Source organism: Girardinichthys multiradiatus, chromosome 9, assembly GCF_021462225.1.
Source record: "Girardinichthys multiradiatus isolate DD_20200921_A chromosome 9, DD_fGirMul_XY1, whole genome shotgun sequence".
Classification (NCBI taxonomy): Eukaryota; Metazoa; Chordata; class Actinopteri; order Cyprinodontiformes; family Goodeidae; genus Girardinichthys; species Girardinichthys multiradiatus.
The window spans coordinates 1,730,574-1,755,710 of NC_061802.1; the positions used below are offsets into that span (position 1 = coordinate 1,730,574).

The following is a 25,137-nucleotide window of genomic DNA, read 5'->3' on the forward strand; positions in this document are numbered from 1 at the left end:
TAACTCCGCTGTTCATACAAGGATTGTAGCATAACATTATGTCTAGCAATGAGAGATGTTTCCTCACAGACAGATCGGCTAAGTGATTCTGCTGGGTCAGACTGGCCTGATGCTTCTGTCATGATTCTAGGGCAGTTTCCTGACCCACATGAAGAATTAAAAGTTACAGACAAATTGTTTTACAATTTTTATTTTTTCAATCAATAACAGGGACAGTTTTGTGACTGAGGGACTTCAATAATGTGTTTCAGCTGCATCTGGAGTAGATAGAGGAGCAGTTAGATGTTTGCAAGGCAAAGCTGTAATTGTAAATTCAGGCTTGAAAACATCAGTCTTTGTGTAATTGATGTAATTAATGTAATGCAATTAATGTGTTTCACTGGAGTTACAAGAACTTTTTAGCAATGTTCTAATTTATTGAATATGACGGTAAACAAGCTGTTTTGAACCGAGTATTTTTCAGTAAAACAGTGACCCCTGCTGGACAGGATGAATATGAAGCACCCCTCCCCATCCTGAAAGCGGTGACCCGGAAGTGTTTCTCAACGTTTTCCGTGTTAGCTCGCGGTTCCTCGCTGTTTACTGAATGCTAACAGAGTTTCTCTCCGATGGCAAACAGAACCGTTAAAGATGCAAACAGCATCCACGGAACTAATCCACAGTACCTGGTGGAGAAAATCATCCGGACTCGAATCTATGAGTCCAAATACTGGAAGGAGGAGTGTTTCGGTCTGACCGGTCAGTGTGTTAGCATGTTAGCTCCTGGAAGGCTAATTTCAATAAGATCATAAAAACATTTGAATATCTAGATGGTGTGTGTTAAAATACAGTTTACACAGAGAAATTAATGTGGATGATTTTTGTTAACTGTTTTAAAAATAGTTGTTTTAAAGTCACGTTATTATTATGCTAAATTGTCGCTTACGTCGGTTAATTCATTACATTTAAAGGATTTGGATAGTTCTGCCCTGTCAACCCTCAGGTTATTGAAATTGGGAATAATAAGGTGAAAATAATCAGGAACTTGACTGAAAATAAAGAACAAACTGAACCAAGTTTATTTGAACGAGCAATGAGAGCTTGTTAAGTGATGCCAAGATCAAGCAGTGAAATCCTTCTGTGACCCAAAAATCACAAAAAGTAGCAGAAGTTTTTCAGATATTGCTACGAAACCTCAGCCACATTTTCAATAATGAATCTCCAACCTTTTTAGTGCTTGGTACAGTTTTACAATCCTTTGTTCCAGGCCTGCATTGTTTTCTATTATAAACAGTAAAGATAAATCCCGAAACTGAGATGAAACTTATTTCCAGTCTTTTGATGGACCCCAATCTTTGGATGATCACTTGCTTGCCTTTAAAATCAGCTTATTTTGTTAGATTTTGCTATTTACATTCTTGGAAAGCATGAACTAATACACACTTTGGTGGTTTTTAAAAATATTCTGATTACCATCAGTTAAATCAATCCCGTTTTGTCAGACCAAAGCTTTGACATTTTGCTGCTAACTGTAATAAAAGACGCGATTCCTTTAATTTAATTGAAGCTGCATCCTGCTGCAGGAAGTAAAACTGATTTTAGCAGGTGAGACAGGCAGTCTGGTTATTACAAATCCAGCAGATATGCTGGTAGTTACAAACCTACTGAAAATGCTCCAGAAAGGCCTGAGAACAATTCATGAAAACCATTAAAGAATTTAAGGAAAGTCAAACTAACTGAAGAAATGAAGAAAGACACAAGATTTTCGCACAGAATTATGTGTTTGATTAAATAATTCTTGTTAAGTCGTATAATTGTCAGTATTGTCCAGATTCTACCTAAACTGGAACCTTGATAACTTTACCAGGGGTCATAATCAGTTTCTAAAGGTAGGGAATTTCTATTTAGTAATTCCAAGGTTTTTAGAGGAAAAAGATAAGTGAGAAATTGCATATTTCCGACATTTATTTCCTGTCCAGTTTGTGGATGATTCAATCAGAATTCCTACATTTAACCAGTCCAACGTTAATCTCAGATTTTTCCCAGAATGTCAGCCTTTACTCCAGCGATCTCACCCAGTATTTGCTTTAATGGGTTAGTTTTAGCTTCGTTTGAAATCACAAGGTCATCCGCGCAGCTGCAGAGGTGCATGGAGGTGATATTCAGACCATAAACTCATAAGAAGAGGGAGAGCTGTTACCTGCTGTTGGATATTTAGGCACATATTAATTACTCTTTATTTAATACTTCATTTATTTCAGACTTCAGCCATTAACATTTTGAAAATGTCTATTGATTCACTGTAGATAAAACAGAAATTGTCTTAGTGTTCTGGGAATACTCTGGGAAAGTATGAATAAGAATCTGAAATGTAAATATTTTTTTATAGTAATATATAATTTTTATAGTTTGAGAACATAAAAAACACTTTGTTCCTAAAATTATTTGGTGTGTTTGATAAATGTTATAGTTGAAACTTAACCTTTAAATATAAACAAGATTATATAATTATGCCGTTTTAAATGATTGAACACTAACCATTTATTGAATCAGTTGATTATCTGCATAGAAAGTAAACTATGATAAAGCATCTTTGGAGTTGTTTCAATGAACCATATCTTATTTTTTCTGCATATCATCAATATGTTTTAGTTAGAGATGTGATGTGTGAACATTTTTTGAACCTTGCGCTGAAAGAGCTCCTCCTGCACTCATTTCCTTGTTTCCTTCACAAAGTTGAACCCTCCTGGGGGTCTCCAGGGTTGATGTACTTGTTGTGTCATGTTTCATGTTTGTTTCTTCAGTCTCAAGCTTTCCATCAGCAGTTTGTTCTGGTCTCTACATGAATATGAGGTGTGTGTATGTTGTTGGCAGCTGAGCTGGTGGTGGACAAAGCCATGGAGCTGAAGTTCGTCGGAGGAGTTTTCGGCGGGAACATCAAACCGACTCCGTTCCTCTGCCTCGCGCTGAAGATGCTTCAGATCCAACCGGAGAAAGACATAATCGTGGAGTTCATCAAAAATGAGGATTTTAAGTGGGTTTGTTTCTGTTTTTTCATCTGAACATCTGGATCCTGACACAGCTCTCCTTTAGATGTAGATTTAGCTCCATCTTGAAGTGGTTGGTCTCTACACTGCTTACAGTCAGCAGAACAGAACCATTACAGAACTCAACAATCATAAAATTTAAAATGAATGAAGAGAGAAAGGAAATACATTTTAAAAAGTAATATTTGTTTGGTTTTTAAACTTCTGTTGAAATTATTTCCATTTCAAATGTAGATTTCTGTTTATTATTTTGGATGATTTAGATTGAGACCTGCTCAACATATGGAGGCTCAAGCATCCATTTTTAATGTGAGCCATATTGGATTCATACAGCTTGGATGTTGGTGGTCTCTAATGTTTCTGTTGTTTTAGATTAAAACTCTGACATCCAGCATCCGGCTGGTTGGATGAACGTTTGCTGACTCAAGTGGAGTCCAGGTTTGTGGGTGTGTTGGTCCTGACTGATGGAGCAGGAGGTGGATAGACAGATTAGAGTCTGGAGCTGCTGCTTCTTTGGTCCAACCTTCAGCTACAGTCCTGAGACGTGGATCGGGACTCTAAAAAAAGGGAGTCCTGGACACCACTGGCTCCTTCTGTAGGGGGCTCAGGTTCTGCTGTAGAGAGAAGGTGGGGAGCTGGCTCAGAGTACAGCTGCTGCTGAGGTGCTTCAGGCATCTAGTATGAGGATTTTACTTCTATAGCAGCCTTCACAGATAAAAACTGAAAAGTACTTCACAAATGTGGCATTTAAAAATAAAAAATTGTTAAAAAGACAAACGAATGATACCGGGATCCCCACCAGAGCCTGTCTGATACTTCCCCCAGAACCTGCAGCCAGGAGTCCACCTCGCTGCGACATGGTCCTGACTAAAGCGACGTAACACACCACAGGTCCCCTCATGCTAGTCCTGGGTGTATGCATGGGAGTCTGTTAAAGTGAAGATCTGTTGTGATGCGGGTTTGTCTGTAAAATGAGTTTGTTGGAGACCCCACGGTCTCTTCCACCTCTTCCTCAAGGTTCTCTGTCTGTGATGCACACATTAAATTATTTAGACCTGCTGGTGAAACATGAAGGAGCTCAGAGGACGGAAATATTTCCAGATCTTATATATGTGTTGAGCTGAGAAGATATGGTCTCCTCTATATCTCTGTTTCCTCAGATACGTCCGCCTGCTGGGAGCCATGTACATGAGGTTAACCGGCACCGCAGTGGACTGCTACAAATACCTGGAGCCGCTCTACAACGACTACAGGAAGATCAAGATTCAGAACAGGAACGGAGGTGAGTCCAAGGAGATCCACCGAGGATGATACCGAGACGAGTTCTGGCAAAAAACTGGAAAACCCAAACGATTTTAACCAAGTTTTATTAGATCTGTGTTGGTTGAACTCGGACTGATTGTTTATAAGATCGTCATAATTTTGGCTGTCTGAACTGCAGCAGAAGTAGGGCTAAAGCTAACCCGGACCTAAGGCTAATTAAAGCATGTTATAATCGGTATGAATTATAACAAAATGAACATACAACATGTTGTAAATGATAAATATGAGTCCTGAGAACTGGAAACACGTGATTTCACTCATTAATGCTATTCCAAGGCGAAAAAGAATCTGTTTCTATTGAAACCTTCCTTTTAAAATGTAAATTTCAGACATTAATGTGAAAATTTAAAGCGTCAAACCAGATTTTAGCTTTGGGCCAGTTCACACTTACAGTCCCTGGACAGGTCAAGAAGGAGAAAGCTTTAAAATCCCTTTCAGCGCCGCTAATGAAGACTGTAACATTTCCATGTCAAATATATACTAATTATATTCATTATCTGTTAGTATTATGTGAGTTTGTCTGCTTTAAATGTTATTGAGATATTAACTTTATGTCTAAAAGAGGAAAGAGGCAGGATTTATGCGGTCAGCTGCATAAACACGCGGGTGCTGAGTTACCCAGTCATGCTTTTTATTCAGAGGAAGAACTTCAGCAAAGATTCAGCAGCTTGATATTTTACAGTAATTATCTTTGTTTCTCGTCTCCTAACCTTTAGATCCCGTCTGTCTTTGAAAGCTTGTCTTTGATCGGGAGGCTAATTTATAGCTGAAACAGCGGAGCACACTGACACTGCAGACATCAGCTGGGCATTCAGAGTCCTGTGGAGGAACATTATTCCAATTTTTGATGAAAAGTTCAGGAAATGAAAAAGATCATTCATGAAAACAATGCCAACTAAAAACATTGATTACATTGACTCTTTACAGCTGCCCTGGGTAGAGCATTGTGCCTCTCACTGCGTTTGTCATGACAAGCTGCTGTTTCTGCATTGAAGCTGCGAATCTTTACTGGTTTCACTGGTGTTAGAGCTGTTGGCTCCCAGTAGGAGGTTCCTGGGTTCATTTCCAACCCATCAGCTGCGTCCGATAAGAAACATGACCAGAAACTTGGTTAGTTGTAAGCCTGGGATGCATACTGGCAAAACTAAAAACACTGCATCAGAACGTGACGTCAGTCTGCACAAGAGTGTCTCAACCATCAAGCGTGACAAGGGACAGGGTTTCCTGTTTCTAATTCCTGGTAATCACAGAAGACCTCTAACAGGATGTTGTTGCACCAGCTGCTCTGCTTCCTACGGAGGCTCAGGAAACGCAACCTGTCTGCCGATGTATGAGGACTTTATACCATGTCTTAATTGAGTCAGCTCTAACTTACCTCATCACAACCTGGTGCACAAACTGCACAGAAACAAACAGGAAATACCTCCGATGGGATCAGAACAATCACTGTACTCCCCCTGACCCGGTGGACGACATGTTCAGGACTCGCCGCCTCCACTGAGAAAATACCCTCATCTCCTTGGTCCCGTCTGGCAGGCGTTACAGAGCCCTCAAAGCTCTTCCTCATGATTGGTTTTCTTTCAGGGCCATTACAGGACTCCCAGTCCCGGTCTTGTGCCCTTCCTCATAACCTTCATCATTTTTAATCCATTTCAAAAGGAAAAGGTTTTAGTGTCTTTTGAAATGTGGGATCATGTGGATGTACAGAAAGTGTTCTGTGGAAGAGATTGACCCGGGGTAGTTTTAGAGAAACTTCATGTTGTTTTTTACTTTAATGACAATAAATTCTGTTTCTGCTCCATTTGTGTTTCACGTCTGATGAAGGGGATCTGTGCGTTTCTCTGTTTTCCCTCCAGAGTTTGAGCTGATGCACGTTGATGAGTTCATCGATGAGCTGCTTCATGCAGAGAGAGTCTGTGACATCATCCTGCCGCGACTTCAGGTCAGATGTCTGCTGGTCAGGTCCAGATGGATTGAGTCCAAACATTAAGATGAACAATCCTCCTGATCCAGTCCTCGTCTCTTTCTGTTGTTCTTCCTGTGATCTAGAGTTTTCTAGTGGTCTGGATCAGCAGATCTTCAGTGTTTCTGAAGAGTTCTTTGGTCTTTAGCTGCTTTTTTTAATAGTTTTCTGTTGCCTTTTTGTTCCTTTTTTTATTAACAGTCTAAACAAATTTATCATGAAATAATTTTTGCTTCTGTGCTACAGAAGAGACAAGTCCTGGAGGAAGCCGAGATGTTGGACCCCAGGATCAGCGCTCTGGAGGAGGACCTTGACGAAGTGGAAAGCAGCGAGGAAGAAGATGAAGAAGAAGAAAAGGTGAAGCCTGATTATCTGCATGACATGTACTTATTTTTGCAAACAGCGAGCTCTGCTGGTGATCAGTTAACCTGCAGCTTTCAGACCCGGCTTCTTACTGATCAGACCTGGAAAGTTTAAATTTTAGAAGACATTCTTCAAAGGTTGAAATTACTTTAGATGTTGCAGATTTTAGATCTTTAAAGCATGTTTGCATCTTTATTCATGAAACTCCAGATAAAAGGAGGAACTTCAACCAGAGGTTATTTTTGAAACTATTCCTGGGAGAAAGTTGAGCTTCTCCTTGAACATTTTGTTTTATGTCAACACTTAGTCCCCCTAGATGTTTTCTGTTCATGTTGGTGATTTTTGTTTTGTCCCTGGTCAGCAGTTCGAGAGGCTGCCGAGCCCTGAACCCCACAGACGTAGTCACCGTGACAACGAACGGCCTCGCCGCTCCCCGTCGCCTCGTTACAGACGCAGCCGCTCTCCTCGACGGTTTGTGGTCGCTTGTTAAATTAGAATAATTACAGCTGAACTTGTTCCACAAGCAGAGATAAACCGAACTGTTTGCCTTGCAGGAGGAGCAGATCTCCAAAGAGGAGAAGGTAAGACCTCCGGGATGCCATCAATTAAAACCGTATCTGCAGTGTGTGTGTTTGACTCGGCCTCTAAATGCGTCTTATTGTGTGCAAACAGTCCGTCGCCTCGCAGGGACCGTCATCGCAGTAAGAGCCCCCGACGACACCGCAGCCGCTCCAGAGACAGACGGCACCGCTCCAAATCCCCCGGTAGGTTCTGCAATAATGACGACGATCCAAGAGGTTCTACAGGAACTTCTCTCTGTAGTTGTAATCGGTCCTCTCACACCGTTCTTTCAGTCCTTGGAAGTTTGCAGACCTTTGGTTCTGCTTGGCTCTTTAATGGTCCTATCACAGCGTTTCAGTCAGGTTGAGGCTTTGACTAGGCCATTGCAGCTCCATTTAGTTGTAGATGTGCTGCTGTGTTCTGGATCATTGTCCTATTGATGACCCAGTTGGGGCCGACCTTCAGCTGTCGGACAGACTCACCTTTGACTTTGGCTGCAACCTTTAATCGATATAATTGGTGACGTTGACTCCAAACAAGAGGCAACACCAGATTTTATAGCTGACATGTTGTATATATGATGCACAACATGAAGTTGTGGGGACAATATTGTCTCTTGACTGGGCCTGGGACAACTTAATCCTAGATGGGTCCCCCAACCCATGGTATTCTTTATTAAGTACAAAATTCATGAAAACTTAGCATTTAGAGAATCTGTTCCATACTTCCTGGAGGAGTTTTCTCCTTAGAACATGTTCTAGATCATATTCCTGCTATAGATGGCGGAAAGTGACACAAATCCAAATTTGGAAGTAGATTTGTCAAGTAAATAAATGAATATATTTAAATCTTTTAGAGTCCTTGATCCAATTAAGTTATTAATTTGTGACATCCTTTAAATGATGTGTTGAAGTCATACTTTAAATTGCTCCTGTCTCTTGGTATATAAACCCTAACATCTGATTGGTTAACCTGCGCAGCCAATCAGCTGCAGATCTGCTGTAGTAGGCTGATTAAATTAATTCATGATGTGCTGCAGCATGTGACCATGAAATAAAATGAGGAAATAATTATTCATTTAAAAATGTTTAATTAAAAAAACAAAATCCATATTTATTTAAGATAAAGATGGATTAATTTATTTGATTACTTGCATCTCCAGTTTTATTAAAAATGTTGCATGTATAAATATTTATCTTGCCACGTTTAGTTGGATTGAATTGTGGCACCTTTGGCCTTCCTTACTTCCGTGTTTAGATTGGTCATCTGTTTGGTCATGTGACAGTGATGCAGCGTGGCATTGTGGGCCGTTTAGTTCAAGCAGAGAAGCGATGTCTGATGTGTGGTCGTTTTTCTCCATGTCCAAAGAGTTGGGATCATTTCAGTAAATTTGTAATTGACCATAACGGCGATATTGGTAAACTGAACTTACGCAGCGCTTCTTCAGTCATTCCAAAAACTCAGAGCTCTTTACCCTAGAGCCACAATCATCCAATCAAACTCACATTCATACAATGATACGCAGATCGGTAGGCCCCTTGAGGGACTCTTCAGTGCCTTGCCCAGGGGCATATCAACATGTGGCAGGAGGAGGCTGGAATCTAACCAACAACTTTCATACTACAAAACAACTGCTCTTTCCACTGAGTCACAGTCACCCCTATGTTAATATCTGATATCAATATCGACTCAAATGATCATATTGGAGCATCCCTACTTTCAAGTCTAGTTTCCTGGTGCAACAAACTGCCAGAAGTGCCTGTTTGTATCAGACTGATGGTGAACAGTTAATCAGTGCAACTCCAAGCTGATCCTTTCCCTGTTAAATCCTGACTAATGAGCGCATGTCCTCATATCCACCATCCTCAAAGTGACACGGGGTGTACTTTCTTTTACGGTGACTGCTGGTAAGTTTGTCATATTTGTTTCTCTATTTTAAATCTGCTGCTGTACTTTAGCTGTTTGAACTCGTCAATTAACCAGTATGATGAATATTTTCTCCCACCCTGTCATAACATTTATTTCCACACCTGATAGGAAATAAATCTGTGTTGGATTTGAACAGTTTGTTGTTCATCAGGTCACCACAGAAGCCACAGACATCGCAGCCACTCCAAGACTCCAGAGAGGTACGAGTCCCAGGTGTTCATGTCCTCAGGATGCTTTAATCTATTGGGGGTTTTGGCGGTGATCCTGTTTAGCAGCAAAAATGGTTTGATTGTATATTTTTATTTGGTACCAGATGCTCCTGCTTGACACCTTCACAGCTAAAAATGTCCCACTGGTTTCCATTTAAACATTTTCCTCTCACTGCCGTTCCAGTATAAAAACCTGCATTCTGCAACGTCAGCCAGTTTGTGAAGAAAAGTTGTGATTTTTCACATTTTTCAACCGTTTTCCTTTTGGTTTAAAGGGGTTAAAAATAGAGAAGTTGGTTGAATGTTTGGCAGAGTTGAAGGTTAACAGATTAAATTTTTTTTAAATGATGTAGTTGTGGGTTTTTTGTATTTTTCTGTATTTTTAACAGTTTCTGGTTGAACAGTTTAAGGTTTTTTACAATAAAACAGTAAATTCCTGTTTTATGTTCCTGATCCTGTTTGATTGAGATGTTCTGTTTGCTTTCGTCCTCACAGGAGCTCAAAAAAGAGCCACAAGAAGAGCCGAAGAGGAAACGACTGACCTTTGCTCTTTTAAACAGATATTTTTTTACTTTCTAAGCTCCCCCCCCCCCCCCCCCCCCCCCCCCCCCCCCTATTAATCTTGTACTCGATGTGTTTTTTTTCTGTTCCAACGGTCTCAAGTTCAGATATCTGGACCACTGAAGGTTCTGGAGCATATTTGAAGCTGTGAGATGTCACATCGATGGTTCTGTTTACTCTCTCTGAAGGTTTTTACATCAATCTGTGGGTCAAACCCAAATTAAACAACATTGTCCAGATGCTTTCAGTCGTCTCTGTTCAACTGTGTGTAAATAGAGAAAATGTTTTTTTTGTCAGGTTTCTGTACACTAAAAACATCCCAGAAATAAAGACATTGATACCAAATGATTTCTAATGTTTTTCCAGATGTTTTTCAGCTGAAATGAAAGGAATATCGCCAGAGTTGGTGACTATAAAACAGCAACTTTCAGAAACTGAGAAACAATCTTAGAGGCAGAGCTGTATCTCCTTGTTTTTCCATATGTTTGTGTTTTTTTATTTTTGCGAAAACCACATTAAATTGAATGCTTTCCTACATGGACAAAAATGTTCTGTACATTTTGAGGGCTTGATTTTTATTTTTTGCAGCATAAAAAATATTTTTATTTTATGGTTATTGAGCAGAGTGATCAAATGCAGATTCCTAAAAGGTTGTTTTTTGTCATTTTTACTCTAATTTTAGTTGTAAATGCTGAGTTAATGTGATGTTTTACTCGTATCACCGGCACAGTTTAATCCTAGAGTCCAGCAGCAATCATTTTGTTCTTGTGTTTGCAGCGGTTGTGTAAAGAGGACTGTAACTTATTAGTAGGAAGTTTAGCAATCACTTCAGGGTGTCGGGTCAGGACAGCAATTTATATGTTCAGGCGAGTTGAGATGACAAAACACAATATCCGGGTCCAATCTTCCAGTTGTCTTTAATAAGGCATCAACATTGTTCCATACAGGTATCAGCAGTTTGTAAGTGTGTATGTGTGGTTTCTACAAGGAGAAATAAACCAATAAGCAATTCTTAGTACTAGTCTGTAAGTACTCCTTTAACAAAGATAATTAAAATTGTCCACACGGGAGATTAAACATGTGACTAAAGTCTCTCATAAGATTAAGAAGGAACTAATAACTAACTATGAAAATGTACAACATTAATGCACATAAATAATAACAGCTACCAATAATAGTCTAATGATAGATACAGACTTACAGCACAAATAAGTCATTTAAATGTAAAATGATAGCAACAACATGAACAGAATCAGATGGAACTAAACAGCTTAATTACCAATGCAAAGCGGCTAGCAGTTAGCTCCCCAAACTACACAGAAAACTATCTCAAATACAGCTTTAAGGTTTTTAAGAGACAAGGGTAGAGCATAAATAGTATTACTCACTTTTAATGGACGCGCACAGTTAAGAGACTGGATTAAATAATATCTGTTTCATGCTGATTGTCTCAGAACTACAGGGCATGCATTAATGTGGTCTGATAGCTATCTAGTGGTAGAAATAAGAACTACATGAAAAGAAACGTTAATAGAAAACACTGAACTAGAGAGGGATGAAAACAAGTCAATTACAGTCTTCTTGAGAAAAGCATCTAAAAAAGATTTGTTCTGGATCATCAAGGACCTTACGCTGCGAGGTTTAGCTGGAGAGGACATGCTTTAGCACATTTAAAACTACCTTCTAGTCCTTTGGAATTGTGGTGCCACCAGTGCAGAGCTTACACATTAACATCAGGTGGTCGTGACTGCAGCTGCACCTGTTGAGAGATGGACCAGCAAAAATATTCCTGCCTAAACCATCAAGAACCGACAGATTCTGTGGGAAGTTCATGGTTGAACAGCAGGTGACTGGTGCCAAGTTACTGTCTCTGACACCATAATTTACCTTCGTCTGTTGTGACCCGACCACATGAACATTAAAGCTGCTATACAGGTACATCTGAAACAAATTAGAATAGCGGGAATTCAGTTTGAGTTTCAATTCAGTTTTATCTATATAGCGCCAATTCAAAATGTCGTCTCAAAGCATTTTACAAAATCAGTTCAATGGGTTCATACATTTCAATTCATTCTAATTGTCAGTCAAATTCAGTTTATTCAAATTGGTTAAAAAGTATTTATCGAAGGAATCCCAGCCCAGCAGATTAAATCAAATCAGTGACTTGCAGCTTTCATGTAATGAGCATGTAGAGAGAGTGGAAAGGAAAACTCTCTAACAGGAAAAATCATCCAGCAGAACCAGAACCAGGCTCAGTGTGAGCGGCCATCTGCCACGACCAACTGAAAGTTTGAGAGAATAGAGCAGAGACAACACAGAAGCACTGATCCAGGAGTACTTTCTATAAGAAAGAAAAGGGAAACATTAATGGTTATAGCTCCTCTAGAGGCTTCATCAGCTTTTGGCAGTGTGGTCTGGTACCAAGTCCTACTGGAAAATGAAATCAGCATCTCCATGACGCTTGTCAGCAGAAGTAATCAAGAGTGAGGAAGTCATGTTGATGAGAAACAGAGTGATTATTTGATCAAAGTTTACCGAAAAACAGCTGGAGGGTTAAAATGAAAATGTTTCATGTTTTATTTAACTTTTGCATTTAATTCCAAAAGAATAAAAGGGGGAAAATGATAAACATTCAGTATGTTTAGTAGACTTATAAAAATTCACAAGATCTCTTCTTAAAAGAACGTTAGAAACGGATCTGCGCTCCATTAACCTCGGATCTCGTAGCATCTGTAACAGCAGTCTTATCACAATAACACTGATCTACGCGGTATTTCATGCATATAAACAGCTTTAAAACATCCCGTCTTTTAAATAGTGAAAAGTATTACGTGTACGGCTGACTAAATGTTGCATAAATGATAAATAAATGCATAAATAAGAAAAAACAGTCATAGTAAGAACGTTTTACTACTTTGATGCGAGTAGAAACCATCGGAATTTCCGACTTCTGAGTAGAGATTTAACGCAGCACTGGTTCAGCCACTGGTGTGTTTAGGTGATAATCTTCAGACAATGTAGTTCTTTATTTAGCTTTGAAACAAAATGAAGGCGATGATGAAACGAAATTTCGCTCCTCCTGCCTGGGAATGATGTAAAATAAAAGGGTTTAATTGCTAAGTTGTGATCCTACAACACTCACCTCATCCTCCTACTGAAGGTCTTAGTAGCTTCTGGAGTTTGTCCAGCATCCCAGATGTTCTGATCTGCTGTTCACTGGGTTAGATGCAGATGAAACTGTCATTTTTCAGTTCTCAGAGGCAGACATTTTAAGTTCTTATTATTTTAAGTAGGAACAGAAAATTTGACTAAATGTTTCTTTCCATCCGTGTTTGACAACAAAGAGGATAGGCGGCTCGTATTTCAATTTTATATTTTAATAGAAAATCAAATAACTTGTCAAATTTCTTGTTGTTTTTTTCTTACACAGTTTTATGTTGTTTTTTAGGCGCCGAGAGAATCAGACTTTTCCAGTTTGTGTTCATTTTAACCTGAAGGACATCAGTCAGTCACCAAACGCTGTTTTCCAACATATTTATAATTTTTATGACTGATATATAAAGATGAAAGCTCACTCTCCTGGACACGAAATCTGGGATCTGTAAAAAGATGAACGCGTAGCTTATTATTAATGTCTGTTGTTGTGTTTTATTTAACATAATCAGCTACAGCAGATGTATTACTTAAGTACTTTACATATTCCTCTATCAAACTGTCCCTGTGACGTATGAGAACCTATTTCCTCTATTTTAAAAAGAGAACAAAATACTTTTAGGAACATGAAAGGGGAGCAGAATATTTCAGCCTGAGGCTCAGACCCTGTGATGTTCTATTACCCCATGGGACAGTAATCCTTGTCCCATGAGGTAACAGAACATCACAGGGTCTGTTACCCCATGGGACAGTAATCCTTGTCCCATGGGGTAACAGAACATCACAGGGTCTGTTACCCCATGGGACAGTAATCCTTGTCCCATGGGGTAACAGAACATCACAGGGTCTGTTACCCCATGGGACAGTAATCCTTGTCCCATGGGGTAACAGAACATCACAGGGTCTGTTACCCCATGGGACAGTAATCCCATGGGGTAAAACAAACCAAATTTATGGAAAAACAGTAAAAGGTATAACAACAATTCTGGAATTGTGAGGGTTATTTAAGTAATATCTGTGTTTTAATGAGGCCTGTAGCTTCCATGGCTCTGATTGGCCCAGTGATTACTTACCTGCAAACAGCTGGAGGGATTAAACCATTAAAATGAAAATCCAAAGAAATGTTGTATGATTTATTTAATTTTTGCATTTAATTCCAAAGGAATAAAAATGATATACATACAGTCTGATTGGCTGGAACTGGTGACTGTTGTGTGTTTTATAATACTTGATCTGAGTGAAAGAACTGAAAAATGACATAAGGGAATCTTAAAGTGATATATTTTGGTTTATTTAAAATAATAGACATCTGATTAAAATCCCCCAAACCTTTAACTATATGTTCCTGTTGACATGTGAATAAAGGCTGAAACAAATTACATTACCAAATACCGGAAATATGAAAGAAATTAAAACTAGATTGTTTAACAAATGTTACATTGTGTTTGATATTCAGTTTGTTTGAATCAGTCATGTCTAATATTATCCCTGAAAGAATCAGGCTAAAGCTAAAACTGAAATAATTTTGTGAAGGTTGGAATCATCAGTAAATTCACAAGATCTCTTCTTAAAAGAACGTTAGAAACGGATCTGTTCTTTGAAAGTCTGGAGTTCACACAGTCTTGACGTCTTTCAGGTTTTCCAGAAACTCCTGGATTTCTCTGCACATTCTGTGCCTGCCGCGGTCTCGGATCTTCTCCAGCGCCTTGATGCTGTGCATCCGGCAGAAGGACTCGTGATTTATGGCTGCTGCCTTCATGTGATACTTTATCGACATGTTCCCTTCCTTTCGGTCGAAGTGGAGGTACTTGGCATAGCTGTTGAAGAGCATCTGTTGATCTCCAGGATCCACAGCTGTCTGCAGCAGCTCCTCAAAGATCTGATTTGATTTCATCAGTCCGCGACCGGACTTGGCCAATACACTTGCAAGGTCCACCTTCTTTGTTAAAGAAGAATGAGGGTAGAGAGAGATGACGTCCTCCAACAGGCTGATTGCTCGGTCAAAAGTGCTTTGATTTGGGCGTCTGTCCCTGGAAAATGTTATCTTCCATTTGTAGCAGAGAGCAGCGCATCTCTTCAGGTACCGGGAATCTGGATCCACCTTGAGGGCCCTTTCTGCCACGTCGATTGCATCATCGAAGGATTCGTTTTGTCTGTAGATCCTCAGCAGTGGTTTGATGCCGCTGTAGCTGCTGATAGGATTCAGTAAAATCTTCTCTGACAGCTCCTGTACTAGCTCCTGTACTTCATCTTTACTTTGCTCACCTCTCTTGGCACATTGTTTCAGTTCAACAGCAGCGAGGTACAAGTTTCCTGGATCTTCTTCTCTGGCAACTCTCAGGTCCTCCAAGTTGTCAGCCTCTGGTTCCTCATCGCTGTGTTTAAAAATGCTCAGCAGCCCTATCATACGGCTGCTCTGCCATTCCACTGTGTCCGGCTGCATCCGGATGGCTCTAAGAAAGAGCTCTGTAGCCTCCAGCTTCTTTGCTTTATCAAACTTCATCAGGGTCCAGGCCTTCTCAGCATAGACCTCTTGATGGAGCTCCCCCTTCTTCTTCACAGCATCAATCTTTGACAGGTAATCCTGACTCTTGTCATTTTCACCCAGATGATGGTGCAGCCAAGCCAGATTCCCAAAGTTCACCATCAACCAGGGACCTTCATCTGTGTTCTTCTGCTGCTTGAAGGTCTCAGTGGCCTGGTTGAAGAGCTTCAGGGCATCTTCAGTGGAGCCCAGCTGGTACTGGATGAATCCCTGCAGGTTGTAAATGTGACCCAGCCAGAAGTTTCCCTCCTCAGTACCGATGTCCTCCAGCTTGTCCTTGATACGGAAGACTTTGCTCTCTTTTGGCTCCAGATCCCAGGTGAAGTGGCACTCCAGGGCCTTCAGTTTGGACTCCAGGCTCTGAGCAGAACTGATGAGAAAATCATAAAAATAAACATTAACAAAATTAAACAGAATATAAAATAATGGCCATTAATAATACAAGATTAAAAGATATGGGGGATGGAGGAGATGATTAAAAAGAGGAGTGAAGATGAGAAAAATACACAACAATTATGCAAATCTCACAAAAAAGAACAGAATAAGGAAATGAGGATCTTGTTATTGGGATCCATCCATCAACTGCCTATGGAGTGGTGATGACACTACTGTTAAAAGCTCTGTTGACCAGTGAAGAAATTGTCAGTGTGGTAAAGAATGAATCATTTACAACTGAACACCACAAAGACAAAGGAGCTGATCCTGTACTTCATAAGAAAGCAGCAGTTGGACACGGTTCCATTTAGTGGGTTAATCCCTTTGTGTGCGCGAGCACTGAAAACTCACTCTCTGGCTGGGCCTCACCCCAGTCTATATAAATTGCCCTCAGACTTGGTAAGAAGAATGGCAAGCAGCTGCACCATCCGCCTTTGCTCGGCATGTCAGATGGGCTACATCATGGGTTATGACCTGCATGCCATCTGAGAGGGCTCCCTTGTACCTGACCACTGGGTCTGGCCCTATCCCCGCAGCCCACCTGCCCTTCCTGCAGACGCCTCCCTCTGGAGGAGAAACACGGGGCTCGCCATCTTCTCTCTGCTAGAAAAGGGAAATCTCCATAGCAGACCGCTACCCTAGACGAAGCACTAGATGCCTTTGACGCAAATCGGACGATTCCGCCTCTGAGGCGGGAACTGGCAGCACCCCTGCTCCGGACGAAGGGACCAGAGGTAAGTGCATCATCAGCCCATGCTCAGGGCCTCTCGATGTCAGCAACCACCCCACTTCTGGTGATGGGGGCGCTTGTTAGCACCCTGACGAACATCATAGCACAGTAGCAACGCTAAAGATGCCCTGGATCTGCTAGGCCCGCCTCCCACAGATGAGATGGTGGGGAAGTCTGCCTTGGCACATTTCAGGTGACAAGACCCGGTCTAGTCTTGCTTCCCAGCAGTAATGGCGTACCTGTCGGGAGGGTTGGCTGAGCCCCTGCAGCTAAAGGTGCCAGTTTCCATCTCCACACCCATCACTAGGGTGGGGTCCCTCGTGGATCAGAGCTTCCCTTCTGTTCCTGCACTGTAACCCTGCCCTCTGTGTTCTGGGTCAGGTTTGATCGATGGGCGCTGCCCTCCTTCTCTAGCAATCAGATTGCAACTAGGCTCACTTATCGCTCCCATCAGTGTGCCACCCAGGCTGCAGCAGCAACCAACATCACATTCCTTGCCAATGCCATCCTAAGCAGGCTCAAGAAATGGATCTCCCACCAGAAGACACAGAGGACTTCTGTGACTTTGCTGACACCATCCTGAATCTCTGTGAGGTGTCAGCTGTGTGCTCCTCCCGCATAACCGCTTGGCAGACCCTTGTGCAGCATCAAATGTGGCTCCATCTCTCCTCTTCCATCTTGGAGGATTTAAAAAAGAGTTGATGGCAGGTCCTATCAGTTCAGTCCCCATTTCAGTCTGTGCTAGAGCTGCCGCAGACGTAATGAGCCGGAGTGAGTCAAGGGACATGGGGCTCCATTCCGACCTGTCACCCGCTCCTTCCACATCAACATCCGCTGGCCAGACCGTTGGGTTCAGTAGCAGCAGCGAAGGGAACCCACTACCGCTGTTGGTCTTCCTGAGCCCCCTGCCCACCGCGTCTTCTACCCTGACACGGAGACTGGAGCCTCCATCCCGACCTGATTTCTCAAATCAGATTTGACAGAGCAGAAGTGTATCTGTTTGTATGAGCCCATGGGAGGATTCACTGTTAGGAGTGGACACCTTTGCTTACAGTCTGTGGCTACAGATGCTCCTTTAAGCACGGGGTGCTTTTACTACAGCTTTACTTTCTAGTCATGTAAAATGCCTCTTTCCAGACACTCTCACCGCCAAACTACTGGAATTACAGATACCCCTCCCCACCTGCAACTGGATTAAAAACTTTCTGACGGGCTGTCACCACCTTCAGGTCCCTGAATACCCTCATCTCCACAGACAACTCCTGGACCAACAGTTTCAGAGCCCTGGTAAAGAAGGCCCAACAGCGGCTCCACACAAAGCTGCTGCTGACCTTCTATCACTCCTCGGTGGAGAGCGTACTAACGTACTGTCTGGGTGTGAGGTTCGCAGGCTCCACAGCTGAGGACAGCAAGGCAGTGCGGAGGGTCATAAACTTCGCCCAAAAGATCATCGGCTGCCCTCTGCCCCGCCTGGAAAACATCGCAATGTCCTGCTGCCTCAAGAGAGCAAAGGTCATCAAAGGTGACCTCTCACACCCTGCCAACCCTATGTTTGACTTGTTGCCCTCTGGGAAGTGCTACAGGTCAACAAAATCCCACACCAGCAGACTGACAGACAGCTTCTTCCCTCGGGACATTCACACTGCAAACAAGCACGGATTCACAAAACCAACCCCTACCCCTACAAACAGACTCACTCACAGATATAAGCACCTGACATCTGCAAAGAGAGTGAGTGATTATCTTTGCTCTCTGTTGCTCCTTCCGGTCTCAGAATATGGGGAGATGGCAACAGTGGCCGCCCCAGAAATTGTTCAGGCGGGGCGCCACATGGGGCCATTAAAAATATTGGGGTGGCACACCAAAATCAAAACCAATAACTGACTTTTAAAAATGCTGTGGTGTTGTACTATTAATAGGAACTACAAAAAACTATCGTAGACCATTTGCCGTTTGTTTTGTTTTTACAAATATATATTTCAGACTGACAAGAAAAGAGCATTTAAACTTTCACAGCCTACATGTAGAAGCCCTTGACATCAATATAATCACAGAAGAGTCACTGATGGGTGCAGATATTTATTTCTCCTTCTCAGAGCATCCAGGATAATCCTTGCATCTCCAGAACACTTTCCAGTGCTGTGAAAATTATAAAATGAACAGAAATGGACGCTCATACAATGTTTGATAATCCATTCAGTTATGTTTAGAACTTTGTTTAACTGTAATGGTGATTTCTAAAATTAATGACCAGTTTACTATGGTGGTGATCACAGAGCGTACACTGGTTTAAATGTCTGTATGACCTCCAAGTTAATGATCAGGCCAGGTGATGCTTTTAATAAGATTCAGTTTTCAGGTACGGGTGTTTGTGATATAAAATAATAAAACAGAAATTATAATTCAGTGTAATTACAACTTTGCATATCAGTAAATTACATAAAATATTGTGGCCACATGTTGTCTTGTAAGCTTTACTAGTTGGTCCAAAGGCCTTTATTTGTAGCCTAAACTATATTTGGTAACAAATGAAATATATAGCTTTATCATTACTTCAGTTCTGTATTTCATTCACTTATGATGTGGAAATAAAGTTAGAAAAAGCTTTACAGTTGACCACATCTGGGGCGTCCACCAAGGTGGCCAATAATATTCCCCCTGGTGGCGCCACTGGACGACAGCTCAGCTGTGCTGCGTCCTAATCCTGCTTTTACACCCTAAAGCATCACAAGCTCATTTAGGTCCAGAGTGATAACTTATCGGCTCCAGTCCCCCTCCTTATAACTCTGAGGAGGAAACTACCTCTCATCTTCTCTATGGCAAGCCAAAAGGGTCAGAAATCATCCGTATTTTATAATATATATATATATATATATATATATATATATATATATATATATATATATATATATATATATATATATGTACATGTTGTTCGAATCTGTAAATGATGGGATGCGCTGTTTTTTTTCATGCAAACACGTTGCAAATACCGCGCGCTCACATAAAAAAAGCAAAGGCAAAAGGCCAAGGCAGGTTACATGTCAAAAAGAAATAAAAAGATCAATAAAAATACAGCAGTGTACTTAATAGAGCCAGTTTTTATGTAGGTTTTGTATGTGTAATCATATGCTATTATCTTTTTTAAATGAATAATTGTTAAAGATGACACTTATTTTCTGCCCCAAGAGAACAAGTAGAGTGAGTTTTATGTTATATCTGACTTTATGGTTGAACTGGGTGTGATTTAGACAGCAGCAGAATGACAGGTGCGTGTACTTACTTTGTTGTGGTATTGAACACCAGATAGTTGTTTTGATTGTTTTATTAGGACCATTTCTGAGTTGTATTTTTGTTTCACTTAATTAAATCATGAAAAAGCTTACAGAAATGTTCTATAAAGGAGATTGATGGACTGAAATGTAATTTCATTGTTTTGTTACATGCATAAGAAATTAATGTTTAAAGCTGTCAGCTGACACTAAAAAACTACCCTCTAGATATCTTTGACATTTACTATAAATGTTTCTAGTAACTGTTCATAGAAAAATAACAGCAAACACAGCATACAAGATTTATTGTCCTGTATTTAATAACATTACAACCATCAAATGTCCACAGATAGCGTTTCTGTGGACTAGCTCTCGTGCGAGTGCCGTCTGGTGGAGGAGAATAGTATTACAGCTAGAATTTGGATTTCAAAATTGCATGGCGGTCTTTACTTGTTTCAGACAGTTATTGTGTATTTTTTCTCTGCTTTTGACTTTAAAGACATTTAATGTTAAACTTAAAAAATAAAATGAACATTGAGATGATTACAGAAGCAAACACTGACACTGAGTGCTGCAGAATATATGAAATCAATCAGAAAAACACATCAGATCTCTTTTCAGCACAGTCGATCTGTTATGATCTCCTATTGGGTGGCTGGAGTTTAAATTAATGGGATAAAAAGAGTATGGCCTGCTTAAGTTGAGAAAACGCTGTTTTAGACGGCATAAAAAATGTCACAAAGCGGCGAAAAAAACTGCGTTTTATCAGGACATTGAACGCCGTCGGTCCCAAGAAGCGGGGTTCAGCGGGCGTTCTTAAAACGCCGCATTAAATTGCGCTTTCATGGGATTTTACGTCGTATTTTACGACGTCCTGACTTATAAAACTGCATTTTTTGCGTGACGTTTAAACCAGACGCGTGGTAAAAGTGGCGTTTTGTGGCACTGTTGGCTTGCAAAACTCTGCAGAACAGTCGTTGTCTGCTCAGAGCCTTTCATGCTGGTTATGTGAGGCTGCTTCACATGCTTACACTTCTTCTGGATTGGATCCTCCAGAGAAGCTCGGACTTCACTCCATCACACACACCAGCTCTGCACACCTGGTCATCCGTTTTACCTGCGGTACCTTTCCACTTTCTCCATGTCTCATTGGGTTCTCAGAGTTCTGAGACAGAATGAGTATTATTGTACTGCGCTTTTATATCGGCGCACTTTTTCGCCTGCAAGCACAAAGTGAGATCCTAATTTTCCCCCAGTCCCGGTTCGGGACCTCTGTTATTATTGTCACCTCGGTTGAATTACATCAAGCCTCCTTGTGATCAGGAATGATTCCCTCTGCAGTTGCGTTTACGGTACGCAGGGGTTTTGCGGAAGCTGGAGCTTTGGAGCTATTCTGCTCTAGCAGATGTTGATGCTTGTGGTTCAGAAGGACCCAGTCAGTGTTGCCAGGTGAGAAATGTAGGATTATTTTACTAGACATAAAATGATCGTATTTTGAGGGAAATTATCGTAACTCGTCATAACTAAAATAACAAGTCTGATGACGTGTTGAATAACGTTTAACAGGAACTCGCAGCTTTGAGGCGTCAGAACAGAATGGATTCATCAACATCTGCAGCCCCACAGTACCGGGTTCTGCTTCTTCTTCTTCTTTTTCTTTTACTCATTCATGGGCGGGCGCAGTGGACTATTCAGCCAATCATGGCCGTTGTTCTGAGGCCAACGCATCACGTCACACGTAGGTCACATTTAGAAAAGCACGATTGGCTGGAATTTCCAGCATTTGTTGAATCCGGACGCAGATGCCTTCAGGGTTCACAAAAAAACTCCGACAGACTTCGGTGATTGGCTGATGACGACTGATTACAACCACACGTTCACGGAATGGTCAAATTATCGTACATTTGGCCTTTTTTACGAATATTGATCGTACAGAGAGCAAAATTATCGTACAAACCTGGCAACACTGGACCCATTGAAGCATTAGACCACACCCTGCTTCGCTCTCCTCCTACAGTATTAGACCTCATAGATTCCGAAAATAAAAGTTTTGTCACAATCAACCCAGGATTTTGTAAACCAGCAGCAAAACAAGACCAGAATTATTACTCACGACTGAAAAACATAATCTAAAACCTTTATTGTCTTCTCTTTTTCTTCCCCAAATCCTAAATCCATCACGATTAAACCGTATTTACAGGAGTACTACATCTCCCAGCGTGCTTTGCAGCGGTGTAGCACGTTCCCTGCTTCTGCATAGAACGCCTTGATTTAACGAAGGTAAACGTCACTCAGGCTGCGTCACAGGTCTTCATCTTTTTACAGTTGGTGATTGGTGGAAATGACGTCAACGTGTTTGGTATAATCTGGTTCTATTGGTTCTACGGATTATGAATCAGCAAATGTGCTGCAGTTGGAGCGATAGAGAGCAGTTTTACTAAAAATGAAAAATCAATGTTAGTTAAAATATGTTAAAACAAAACATCTCAGAAATGTAACAAAAAAAAAAGGCTTTGCAAGTAAAAACACCATTTTTTTGTAAATGGTGCCAACATATGCTAACTAGTGCCATACTGTGCCCAAAACTCCTTGGTAGTTTTTACGAAAAACTCCGTAACTTTTCTTTGGTTTACCTCAGCTGCTTAAATCTTTGCGCAGGTCATGCCCACAGATGGATTTAGGACTTTGCCTTATTCATGATATTTCTAAAAGGTCAGTATACTGTACAATAAAAAAAAAAACCCACCTTCATTATCTCCGCAACAAGATCTGCAGAGATAATGAGGAATGGAACACAGAAAAATCCTTAGGATTGGCCAAAAACATGATGGCAATGAAAAAAAATGAAATTTCCCTTGGAAATAAAAAGGTTAACTTGCTACTTTATGATGCTATTTGCATCGCTCACCTCATCTTGTAGCTGTTTCCTGTAAAGATGAAGGTGTTTGTTCACCGTCTGTTGCAGGCGCAGCCGCAGAATGCTCTCCTGAAGCTCGCGCAGAGTTTTATACGCGGCTCAATGTCGCGCGACGACGCCAGAGGACGAACTGTTATTACGAGTTATAGTGAGACGAGCGACGTCGCTTCAGTCAGACGAACTTGGACTTTCGTTTCCCGGGAACTGAACCTCTGCGCTGAAACGAAACCCTTTGCGAAAAAGACTTTTCTGACATCTGTGTCTGATTGTTCCGGAACCCTAACATGGTGGGTGGTCCATCTATGTTATTGGATTTTCTGATCAGAAATAAAGAAGGGAAAAGTAGTTGTTGATTTTCGTTTTTAAATACAAAATATGAAGTTGAAATACGAGCCGGCTTTCTTTACTGTTGTTACCAAAAAGAGATGGAGAAACTTCACATTTAGTCAAATGTTCTTTTATTACTTAAAATATTAAGAACATAAAATGTCTGGCTGGCTCTGAGGTTTCAGCTGCTCCGCATTCTTGTGACTTTAGGAGGCGCTATTTCTCCGGCACACATTGACTTTTTAATGTAATGATAAACAGTGAAACAGTGGCGTGCACAGACATTTTGGGGGACAGGTGCTCAAGTGAAAGGGCACCTTGTGCGGCACATGGAGCTATCGGTTGCCTTTGTAGTGTGAGATTTATTACAGGCACAGCATGAACATAATTTATATGTATTACTAAGTACCCCCGAAATAAACTGTCCTGTGGGTTGAAGGGAAAAGACCACCCAGGAAAAAAAACTCAAAACAAGAATGCTTTTTACAAAATTCATTAATAAGGCACCAAAATCATCATAGATTCATTTAAAGTTAGATTACTGATTCACAACCTGAACTTCCTGAGTCAAATTTAAAACTTACGTAATCCTTCATTTATTTTCTTTTTACACACTGAGCACAACGTGTTTGTCTTGACTATATTATTCTGTATTTTTTATCACAAAATGTCTTCTGCACCAAATAACTTTATTTTGTAGCAAAGCAGGTTACACTGCCAAATTTACCAGGTAGGTCACATAAATGAGTTATCTTCAGTATACAGTGAAATTTCTACAGCGTAAATCAACTATACCCAGAAAATGAGTTATAAAATCTTTATAGTCAAAAGGAAACCAACATCAGAGAATATGATCATAAGAAGAATCATCTATACTTCTGCATGTAGCCAGTGTGATATATGACATAAATTATTCTTAGGGAATAAAAATTAATGAGATTACAAGTCCTGAGAACTGATAGGATGTCTGCTATTTAGAAATTAAAATACTCTGATCACATAATCATTTACACACACAGAAGGAGAAAATACAACTTAACCTACAGGACAGACCAACAGAATACCAAGAGTGTTTGGAGCAGTAATCAAATCAAAAGGTGGCTACTTTGAAGAACCTAGAATATAAGACATATTTTCAGTTGTTTCACACTTTTTTGTTCAGTATATAATTCCACATGTGTTAATTCATAGTTTTGATGCCTTCAGTGTGAAGCTACAATATTCATAGTCATGAAAATAAAGAAAACTCTTTGAATGAGAAGGTGTGTCCAAACCTTTGGTCTGTACTGTATGTGTACCACATTTATTGAACTTTATTAGAGGTATTTTAGTAGTGTATGAATTGTAATGTTAACCAGCTGATTTGGCCGTATTTGCAATAAAAAAAAAAACATGAGTCAAACAGAAGTCATCAGGGACCATTATAGCAAATGTAACACCGACATATATGAGATAGATTTGAATTTATGTTTTTCTTCTAATTTAATCTAAGAGTTAAATCGTAGACTGGTGGCGGCCATAGAAGACATAGCGGGTAAACGTATGCCATTAATTGACCTGTTCTGTTTAGATAAAATGGTGGCAGGTAAAGTTTTAAATTTTTCATCTGAAGTTTAGGAAGCAAGTATATATGTTTTGTTTGTTTCCTGGATGGTTAGCCGGCCTGTCTGCAGGGCAGGGTTCTATCTGACGGCGGAGGGGAGGAGAGAAGAGGTCAACTGGACCAGCGCAGGTCCAACTCTCCACTCTGCATGCAGCCCGTCTCCATTGAGAGACACACGAGGCGGGACACATATGTGTGTTGGGGGGGGGCGGGGGGATCA

General features: G+C 40.7%; 2 protein-coding genes across 3 annotated transcripts; one reads left to right on the top strand and one right to left on the bottom strand.

Annotated features, from left to right (window-relative positions):
- Positions 1 to 532: 532 nt before the first annotated feature.
- Positions 533 to 9,981, top strand: prpf38a (pre-mRNA processing factor 38A). 2 transcript variants are annotated; one of them, XM_047374753.1, is made up of 10 exons: positions 533 to 738; positions 2,854 to 3,013; positions 4,187 to 4,308; positions 6,206 to 6,291; positions 6,559 to 6,669; positions 7,037 to 7,146; positions 7,230 to 7,256; positions 7,348 to 7,439; positions 9,317 to 9,365; positions 9,870 to 9,981. In XM_047374753.1, exons 1-10 carry the CDS (start codon positions 609 to 611, stop codon positions 9,913 to 9,915), a joined length of 933 nt encoding a protein of 310 aa, XP_047230709.1. In that variant the 5' UTR covers positions 533 to 608; the 3' UTR covers positions 9,916 to 9,981. The 2 variants fall into 2 exon arrangements, with proteins under 2 accessions (XP_047230709.1, XP_047230710.1); XM_047374754.1 differs by having other exon boundaries at positions 7,040 to 7,146.
- A 4,226-nt stretch (positions 9,982 to 14,207) lies between these two features.
- LOC124873772 (interferon-induced protein with tetratricopeptide repeats 5-like) lies at positions 14,208 to 23,115 on the bottom strand. The gene is made up of 2 exons (XM_047374727.1): positions 22,979 to 23,115; positions 14,208 to 16,003 (listed from the first exon to the last, which is right to left on the bottom strand). The coding sequence occupies exons 1-2, from the start codon at positions 22,981 to 22,983 to the stop codon at positions 14,701 to 14,703; spliced, it is 1,308 nt and encodes a 435-aa protein (XP_047230683.1). The 5' UTR covers positions 22,984 to 23,115; the 3' UTR covers positions 14,208 to 14,700.
- Positions 23,116 to 25,137: the final 2,022 nt, after the last annotated feature.